General features: G+C 37.8%; 1 protein-coding gene and 1 non-coding gene across 2 annotated transcripts; one reads left to right on the top strand and one right to left on the bottom strand.

Moving 5' to 3' along the window:
• Window positions 1-888: 888 nt before the first annotated feature.
• On the bottom strand, window positions 889-4,065 carry LOC135617922 (cytochrome P450 CYP72A616-like). Its single transcript, XM_065118689.1, has 5 exons — window positions 3,667-4,065; window positions 3,333-3,553; window positions 2,962-3,206; window positions 2,159-2,543; window positions 889-1,418 (listed from the first exon to the last, which is right to left on the bottom strand). The coding sequence occupies exons 1-5, from the start codon at window positions 3,992-3,994 to the stop codon at window positions 993-995; spliced, it is 1,605 nt and encodes a 534-aa protein (XP_064974761.1). The 5' UTR covers window positions 3,995-4,065; the 3' UTR covers window positions 889-992.
• A 1,927-nt stretch (window positions 4,066-5,992) lies between these two features.
• LOC103992817 (uncharacterized) lies at window positions 5,993-9,205 on the top strand. Its single transcript, XR_010488881.1, has 4 exons — window positions 5,993-6,250; window positions 6,576-6,688; window positions 6,852-7,025; window positions 7,697-9,205. It is a non-coding gene; the product is annotated as an uncharacterized LOC103992817 (transcript).
• The last annotated feature ends 1,413 nt before the right edge of the window (window positions 9,206-10,618 follow it).

Here is a 10,618-nt window from a genome sequence, read left to right as displayed (position 1 = left end):
TAAAAGGAGTAATCCTTATATAAATACGTATTTATTATCTGCTTTCTACGTATGATATACGTATTGTAGTCTTGTAAATTTCTTTCTAGTGTAGGATACTAAATACTGTGAGGAGATGACAATATCCAAGTGAACATCATACACACAACCGCTAGCCTTCAAAGCTTATCCGACCTATCGAATTCTTCACCTCAATGAACACAGGAGGCCGAATAAGAATGCCACTTTCTTATTCTGCATGGCTTTCAGGAACGGGGCATCTTCAATTAAATGTACATTTCTCTAGTCATTCATTAAAAGAAAGAGAATTAGGATCTGCTTCAGGTGCTTTTTTTTGGGTCAAGTTGATGCTTGTTCGTTAGGAAAAGATTGAACCTTTTCTAGTTTTCTCGATGAAGAAAAAGATAGACAACATCAATCTCGTTTATTTCCTTCAAAAAAAATTAGAAGTAATTTTTGTTACATCTCAAATGACATACATAATGATCGGACGTGAACTTGAACTTGAGATTTATCACTCATGCAATGATGCATTGATCAATTCGAATGTCATAAACATACAACTATCTTGTTGTCATTTACCATTGTTAATAGTAAGTAATTCATGAAGCTTAAAATAAACAGCTCCATAATTAACCAACATGACACTTCACTCGACAAACAAAAAACCTCATTAAAAATAAACTTCCATCTAATGCTCATCGAAACAACTGGATCTAATATCGTAGTACAAGTATATATATATATATATATATATATATATATATATATATATATATATATATATATATATATATATATATATATATATATATATATATATATATATATATATATATACCAAATGTATGATTATGGCATAATATCATAGCACAAGTACAACGCTCGGAACACTACAACCTTTCAATAGACAACTTGAAACAGAAAAGAGTATCTATGAAGAGAACACGCCCAAAGCATATCGTAATATCAGAATAAACAAAAGAGGTGATTCAAAACCTACGTAACCTTATTTGAGCACCATGTTGAGGTTGAAGAGTTACAAGTTTGTGTGGAGAATGGGTATAAGATGGTGAAAGCTCAAATGAGAATCGTTGAAGGATCATACTTAGTCCCATCTTGGCTTCCAGCAATGCAAAGTTCTGGCCGATGCAGATTCGAGGACCCCCACCGAATGGAAAGAATGCGACCTGGTCTTTTGATGCCTTTGAAACCCCTTCTGCAAATCTCTCTGGATTGAACTCGTTGGCATCTTTGCCCCAGTAGTTCGGATCATGGTGAATGAAGATTACCGGCATCAAAAGCATCACACCTGGTGGGTAAATCACATCTCCAAGTTTCAGTGTCTTGTATGTCTGCCTCTGGAGGAAAACCACTGGTGGGTATAGCCTGAGAACCTCATATAGAATCATTGTAACCTGCCACAAATTCCAGCGGATTGTTTCAGATGTTTAGATAATGACAAGTTTGGTAAGATCTCTCTGAAAGGTCAATCCAAAAACAAAAAGTAAAAGAACAGAATTCTCTGACATATAGTATAAGAAAAGAAAGTATCTAACTGACATCCTTGAGCTGTATTTCATTTAGAAACATGGAGGAACTATCAGACATATAGCAACATAAAACTAATAATATAAGAAACATGGATGTTTAGATACATAGATTAGCAGGAGCTGTATCTTTCTGACAATATGGTTTTTTCATTAATTAGATACATATGTTGAGGCTGAAGAGTTACATCATGAAGTCAACATTTTATAATATGATTCGAAAACAATGAAGCTAACATTCTATAATATGATTTGAAGTCACTCATCAAACATATAGCGACATTATAATTGGAAAAGCAACCCAAAATTTCAGTTAAAATGTAGGAAAGCTTCATCGTTTACTGGTTTGCTGAATCTGTAACTAAAGGTGCAGCATCAGGCTCCTGCTAATCCAGGACATGTGAAAGATCATTGACTTGCATTTTGTAAAGACATTGTTTACATAATTCAGATTTCAGATCCTTAACAAGGAACAGATTAACTCTCATTGCTTTATAGACATTAACAAAACTAAAATTTTAAAATACTTATGTTTCCCTATTTGATTTTTTTTTTTTGTTCTTTCTGGTCAACTAAGCAGGATAACAAAGAACAAAACTAAATCTTACATTCTTTAAGTGACTCAAGCCATCAAAATCTGGTTTGCGTTCTCCGAAGACTTGAAGAACCTCTTGCCTAGCCCGAATCTGCCAGCCTGGATGCATGCTCAAGACGATCATTGTCCATGTTAGCAGCACAGATGTTGTTTCTTGCCCTGCAAAGTAGAACAGCTTGCATTCCTCAATCACATCCTCTGTAGTCATCCCAGCATTCTTGTTCCCATGTTCTTGGTAGTGCTCTAAATTGGACTCCATCAATATGCCTAACAGGTCATCGTTGCTTGCTTGACCCAATTTTATAGCCTGTTCCCTCTTCTTTATTATGCCTCGAAGAAGTGCTCGGACCTCTCTATCGACTGCTTTTATTCTCTTGTTCTTAGGGGTCGGAAGAAACCTGTATGATAGCCATTAGTTAGCGATACCCTACATATTACTTGAAAGTAAAGTTGGTTTAGCTCAATAGATTATGTGAAAAACAGAATTGAAGCAATCGGTTATTGTTTGTGTTAAGGAACCACCTGAAGATGGCAATAAAGACACGATTTTACTAAGTTATCCTAATTGAAACTTCTGCAACGAGTACCTGCTCTAGAAAATTTTACAAGTAATCATCAACTTCTGCAATCGAAAAAATGAAGAACGTTTCGATTCGTTATGTTATTGGTTGAGAGTCTGATAAAGAGGCATGGGATGCTTGTAACTGGGTGAGCAACAAAGCAAGCAGCAATCGACCAACTGCCTACTCAATAGAACCACTACACTAACCAGCATTCAGCTAACAATAAATGAAGAAACCAAAGGCAATAACTTACATGTAACCTGGGATGTATAGATTTTGGATAGACTGGATAACGAGTTCAGCCTGCTCGGTTTGGAGTTGGAAAATTCGTCTTCCTTCTTCGTAACTGCTACCAAAAGCTGTTCGTGAAATGACATCTCCGGTGAAGCTTTGGAACTCAGGCCAAACATCCAACTCGTAACATGCCTCGGAGCCAACCAGGTTCTCCCACCTGCTCATCAGATCACTACAGCAAGCACAGAATGCTGGCAACATTCGCTGTAAATGATGAGGATAAGAGAAAAAAAGAGAAGTCAATTCGTTTCAATAGGCTCGAAGGAGGCCGACATTTTCACATAAACCAAGCTACAAACAAGATTATCTCCAACAGGGGCAATGAGTCACCTTCAACTTCTCAACATGGAAAGCAGGATTCATAATCCTCCTATGTTTCACCCACTTTTCGCCTTCGTACGAAACAAGTCCTCTAAAGAGAAACCTTCCGAGGAGGATTCCTTTGGGCTTACCAAAGTGGCCGAACTTGTTGGAAAGAACCTCCCTCACCAACTCGGGATCCATAATCGTCACTCGGGGTACTGGTCCAAACCAAGTGAAGCATATCTTGCCTGCATGGATTCACGAGTCCTTCGTCAAGATCCTCTCTAATAGGCAATAAATCAAACAAGTTGATTGCACGCATCAAATATCTCGAAAACAACGTCGAAAAAGAGAGGCTTACCGTACTCGTCGATGGCGCGACGGAGAAAAGGGAGGACGCGAGGGACGATGTTGTGGGTGAGAGGCATGGGCGTGGAGAGCGCCTCTTTGTCGAGCCGCACGTTCTCCTTGAGATCGCCTTTGGGGAAGCGGTAGGGGGTGCCGTTGAGCCCCTGCGCCCGGAGCGCGCGCTCCAGCCGCCTCGGCGTCCACCACGCCCGGTTCAGCGTCCTCAGCGCCCACACCAGAAGCAGCAGCCCGCCCACACCCCACACGAGGCTCCACGCCATGTCTTCTGACACGGAATCACCCACGGCCATGGACTTACAAGAGACGGCCGGCGTGTCCATTTCCTCGGATGACGGGGTACATTAGATCTTTCGACGGTCAAAGTTGGCAACAAGGACCGGGATGACTTCAGCGCTTACGTTACTGTTCTTCGAGATATCCACAATTTCATTCATATATATATATATATATATATATATATATATATATATATATATATATATATATATATATATATATATATATAGTAAATTTTCGAAAAAAAGACTTATTTTTTAGATTTTTCTGGGAAATACCTCTTTTCCTCTTTTTTTTTCTTATCCATAAGTTGACGAACGAGTCTTGTTATAATATTTTTTTATTATGTCATAATATTTTTATACAAAAATAACTTAGATTAATTATTGTAAATTAATTATTTATGAAAATTATAAATATTATATTAATATCTTTTACAAACTCATATGTACTATAACAATATAGTGTTTTAGAATGTTTATATTGTATATATTTATTTAGCTCAAATAAACTAATACTAACAACAGTATACTGACGTACGTGGAGTCGTTTACTGTTTGGAGGGATATAATGTTGTACTAAAATTTATAATTGCAAGGGATGTAAATATATTGTATGTAAAAGCTTTTCTTTCATATTGCTTCCAAAAACTAGTCCATAATCGTCCCCCCCGGGTTGCAATTTGGCCCATCCAATCCATGAGAAGGTCTGAATCGAACCCAAATTGATTCGAAATTCGGATTGATTTTTCAGCAAAATATGAGAAATTAACTGTTCTATTTCAATGCCTAGAAATTGAAATCGAAATCAAAATTAACTGCTCTAAACTGGTTAAATATGAAAAAAAATAAATATAAAAGATAAATATGTGTCACGGGTTAATACTTCATATTTGGATTTAATCGGAATTTTAGTTGAATTGAAACTAAGCTAGTGATTTCAAAACCATTATCACCCCTTATTTTCTTTAAAAATATAATAACAACATTGAAATCCAAAGCGGTCGGATTGTTAATTTAAATTTTTTTATAATTGTTAATGAAATCTCGAACCGCATGGTTCGATCTGACCCTCGATGTGCAAAATTGTCTATGCGGCTGATTGTTGGATGATGAGCATTTGTCGAGTCGGGGTTGAGTTTGCGCCTTATCCCATGGGCACAATCTTCTTCCTTGATGAGTGGCTTGCTTCTTCATCACTGGGTTCCTGCACACATGCTGAGGTCGGAAGGAGGATTTTTCGACTCAACCCCTTGAAAGTTAAGTGAGTATGAAGTGAAGTTTTTTTTATAAAAGGAAAGAAACACCCCAACCCCTCGCTTGATGTCGATCATGAGGCTTTTATACTTGTGCTCGAGGGTCGATCATATATGATCTGACGACAGCGATCGACTTCTCGGGCGATCAACTTGTACCTTTGTGCGAGCACCGATCGACCTACACTGAACGACATCACCCCGCACCATTCCGAACTTTTCGAAGTGACCTTCTACCGTACGACGTTGTCTTGTGCAGCTTTGGACAATACGGGAAGGGGCGACCGTCGTCCCGAGTATAAGGTGGCACATTCGATGTGATGCTCTATCTCAGTCCCGAGGCTTCATGTCCACGCTAACGTGTTTGCTGCTGATTATATCCACGAGGATTGAGATACCAGAATATGTCTTATCAATAATATATAATAAAAGTATGATTTGAAGTATGAAGTCTAAACATGGAAGTAAGATTTCTAAGTTATGCCTTAGGTAAGTATGAAGTCTAAACATCATTTTCATTAGTTGGATGTGGATGCAAAGTAGAAAGCTGACAAAGCAATTACTAGTTTGAGCCAAATGGTCTATATCTTAGTAATCAAAGTATAACAAACAAGAAGAACAAATATATAATAGTAGAATCCACTGATCAAATGAGACATGATGGCCACCTTCTTAATGATCAACCAACCACTTTAATCAAGTAAAAAGCTTATTAAGGGTTTTGATTAGTCACTTTAATTGTCTTTTTTCTAATCAAAATAAAGTTAAATTAAGAGAGAGAGAGAGAGACAGAGAGAGAGAGAGAGAGAGAGAGAGAGAATGAAGCCTAAGGTTAGAGGGCACAATAAGAATCCAGCCCTTAGGGTTTAGCTGTGGCCTCAGCTTAAAAAGGAGGCCATAACCTAAGCCTGGACTCTAGTGGTGGCCTTCGTAATCTGGTGCTGCGTCTCGTCTGAGGAGCTCTTCTTCGATTTCGTCCCTAATTCGCTGTAAAACTTTGGATTTTGAGCTCGCCGTCATCGTTATCGTCCTTGGTTCGTTCTCCGTAAGTTTGTAACTCGGTATTCCTAACTTTTATGCCATCGCGGCATGTTTCCTCTACTTCTTATATCCATCTGTTCGTCGTTGTTTTCTTGTTTGTTTCCTTGGATCCTCTATGACTTTTTATTAAAGGTTCTCTCTTTTTATTACTTGGAGATCTGGATGTCCTTCTCGATCTCGCACATCTTTTTTATCAAATGTAGCGTATGTCTCGGTTTGTCATCGAATTATGTGTTTCGTCTCTGTTCTTCTGTGAATTTTTCGTGGCATGGAGGGTCTGGTTTTGACTTTATTATAATACGAGGATCTTCACTTTGATTGTTGACCAGAATTGCTGGAAAGACGTGAGGTCAAACATCATGCCGTGGGTGTCGTCCCTCCCGATTCATTACGACGGCAATAAGAAGCGTGCTTGCCTAGTTGTCTTTTCCCGTGTTATTGTGTATGTCCCCGCTTCTTGCTTGTTTTGATCTATGTTGAACTTTTTGCGGAAGAGGATAAAGGTTGAATTTTGATTCTGTGTTCCTTCTCTCCAATTATCATAAGATTTACGTTGCTATTGTAAGATTCTTTCTAGTCGTATTTTTATGCATACTTTTGTGCAGGTAACACGAACTGAAGCCGATTGTTTGGTTTAATGACTCAATTATATTGGATTTGAAGTGGTGATAATGTACATTGAGCTCGACTTAAAGAGATACTGCACTGTGGAGGAAGTTGGGGAAATCATAATGAACGTTAGAATCATTGCTTTCTATCAATTGATGCAATTTTGTCAGGTGATTCCCTGTTTTTTCATACTCCTTTGCTTTGGTTATACTTTATTTTGTGCCCATTGCAAACTGTAGTATATATCCTTTGGAATTGTCCTATGTTATGCATCTTGTCCTGTCAACACAAAATGTTGTTAGGTTCTGATCCATTATTATGATTTCTTCTCCACTTTTGATTCCTTTTAAGGGTTATGCTGATCATTGTATATATTAATCCTTCATGATTGAAATTATTGACTTCCTCTTAATTCATATGAGTATTGTTCTTCTATAATCATAGGCAAACAAACTAAATAGTATGTAGAATTAATTATATTTCGTGATATATCATGTCTCATGACAATTTCGGCTTATATTGCTGAAATGCAGACAACTGTTTGCTTTTTTGTTTGATGATAGTTTGGCCAAAATGAGCTTATTTAGAAATCAGTTCATTAGTGAAATGTGCTTATCCTTACAAAGATATTTTGATTTGTGCTATAGTTTTTTCTATTCTTTATGTACATGCTATATATTACTATTTTTATATTTATAATGTCTATAAGATGATCCTTGTCTTTTGTTTGGATGTCTGTATGTATTGGATAGTATATTTTCTTGGTTCGTACTCTTTATTTCCTTCTTATTTGAGCTCTTATATATTATAACGCTATTGATCTTGTCCTTCCAAATGCTAGGCTGAGTACTTCCGCCAGTTGCTTAAGCCTGTAACGTAGTTTCAAAGTAAGCTGGGCTATAATATCCTCTTTAGTCATCGATCTGCCATAAGAATAATGATAGATGCAAGATTGGGAAGATAATACATTGGTGACATATAATTTGCTACCACACAATCTTTTCTAAAGTGATAATCTGGTAAGATATTCGGAAGCACATAGTAACTTTTGGAGACACAAAAGGTGTCAACTAGCTTAGTTGATAAATACTTTGATAGTCTATCGCAAGGTCTTGAGACTGAATCCTGTCTTGGTCACTTACTCAAAAAAAGAAAAAAAGAAAATTGGAGACACATTTGAAAGCCATATACTTCTGCCTGCTGAAGACCATCCAACCATCCCCATTTCGGCAGCAAAGGATCCAATAATCTTTTGTCTCCATGCACGGAGACCCAAGATATTTTGCAGGAAATGTACCACCCGCTCATCCATATGAAGTGGGTGGCTACACCTATAACATCTATACCAATGGTGTTCCTACCCTTACCTTTGGTGCTGCTCAACCTGGGAGAAAATATGAAATTCCTGGTACATTTAGTAGATTCAAGCACCAACTCTCTGAAACCTGCCCCAAGAACTTCATTTTTAATCAGATGGACAACACAGATCGGGTCATGTCCCACCCTGCTCTGGTTCACGAGTTTGGTTCCTCAAACTTCCATGTTGGTGCTGCATGTGTTGAAGAATATGGCAAAATCATTGGCAGAAATACTGATATTAAAGAAGAATGTTCATCATCTTTCAAAGAAGACACTGAAGATATTAATGCACTGCTTAGTTCAGAAGAAGAAAATGATGAAGATGACGATGTAATCAGCACCGGTAGGACTCCTGTCTACAACCAGGATGACAATTTCCCAGACTCACCACGCTTCATGGAAGATCTGGGATGTCACACATTGGGAAATGCTTCCAGTCACAAGTCAACTTTGAACAGTGCCGATAGAAAGAGGGATAGGATGAAAAAGATGGTCGAAGCTCTCAGGGGCATTATACCTGGCGGAGATCAGATGGACACGACGGTCGTCCTTGATGAAGCTGTTAGATATTTGAAATCCCTCAAGTCAGAAGTTGAGAAACTCGGAATACAGGACCTTGATGACTAAATTCATGGGAATTCTGATTATCCTAGTTCCATTGCTAGAGAATAAAAGAAGAGGCATCGTATTGGAGTTCCATATAACAAAGTAGCCATATTACTATTCTCTCTCTGCAATGCCTATCCAAGGAAAGGACCATCTTTTTTTTATTGTGTTGGTGGGCCTTTGTTGTTGCCCATGATGTTATGATTCTGAAGTGTGAGGTTTGTGTTCTCAGAGGTGTCTTTGTGTCTCCCTCCTTTAATATGTCTTTACGTTCTTAGGATGTTATCTGATGTTATCATGTTGGCAAGTACTTTCTGATGTCTGGTCATAGCACTCCCTATATTTATAGCTCCACTTCATTTTAAGTGGGCATCCTTTTCATTCATGTTATAAGTGCCTTGGGAATATGGTATCTTTGCCATTTCTTTTCTGCTTATCAATATTATGGATTTTGGTACTCGTATACAGGCATTTTAAGATTTGAGATCATCAATGTGTTTTGTTATGTGAAATGTGTATCAGTAGTTGAAGGAAGGAAGTTGATTATGATATCCAAGGAGTAGCAAGCTTTGCCTTCTGTTTCATTCTTTATGCCGTTCCAAGGGCTCAAAAGGAGGAAAGGATGACCAGGAACAACAAGCTTTTCAGAAGCCTGTGCTGTCTGCTCTGAACTCTGAATTCACCCTAATTGCAATTTAGATTCCCTTGGTATTTCTTTTTCCCTCTCCAAGGGTTTGTTTTCCAGATGAGCCTCTCACCTAGTTCTGTTGTTCCTTTAGCCAGTCTTCAGTTATACTTATGAGTTGCTTTTTTGTCATGATATCTGAAGTGCTATTTTTCTTGTTAAGATCATAGGGTATATGATCTTTGAGTAATTTGCAAACTAATCATACATGTCTCGAGCCATGTGAACAGTTTTAGGATTAAGTTAACATATTCATTACTTATGCTTGTCAAATGAGAAGGCAAGGTGGATGTTTGATAGTTTTGTTTAATCCAGAAAGCTACTCGATGCAGAAGAAATGCTGTATTGTTATGTTTGTGTTTTGGTTCTTAACTTACAGAGTGAAGCTGTGGTGAAACATATGAGGAACATTAGTGGATTCTCTTTATTGTTTTCACACTTGTTTCCTTATGCATGCCAGCTTTCCTTTATTCTTTACTCAATGTTTCCATTAATATGCATCATGATTTTTCTCCTTTTTATTTTTTTGAAAAATAAGATCTAATACACAATGCTTTCACATTATCAAATATAATTAATATGTTGATAAGGGACATTTGGTCCCAATCGGTCATTGGTGCGGCTCTTAGTTTTTATATTCCTTAACAAATGTGAGACTAAATGATTTTATCAGTGCAGGGAACTAGTTTGCTCGATCGAGGTATAGGCATGGGCTTCCTTCTAGCACCAATTTGATAAGGAACATTTGGTCGATCGATCATTGGTGTGGCCCGAAAGTTGTGAGCTCCAAAATGCAAGATAAAAGAGATCCGACAGATTTATGAACGGATTTTTCACACAACCATGTGGGTCTACTTCTATTAAAGCAAAAACACCCAACACTGTGCTGATTCCAAAGTGGTACCTAGTCACCCAACACAACACTACACTCATGAACATTTCCACTCTCTGTCAACAGTCCCTCTAGTGTTGTTCAGCATCCCAATAACAGTCTAGAGAAAGCAGCCTTGTCCATGGTTTGCACTGCTTCAACTGCTGAAATAATTGCCTGTCTTCCTTCCATTGTCATCTATCTGAGTAAATTATGGGCATCCCCTTCTCATGTTAGTGCTA

This window comes from Musa acuminata, chromosome BXJ2-7 (genome assembly GCF_036884655.1).
Source record: "Musa acuminata AAA Group cultivar baxijiao chromosome BXJ2-7, Cavendish_Baxijiao_AAA, whole genome shotgun sequence".
NCBI lineage: Eukaryota > Viridiplantae > Streptophyta > Magnoliopsida > Zingiberales > Musaceae > Musa > Musa acuminata.
Note: the sequence above shows the minus strand (reverse complement) of the source record. Positions and strands in the feature narration are given on the sequence as shown.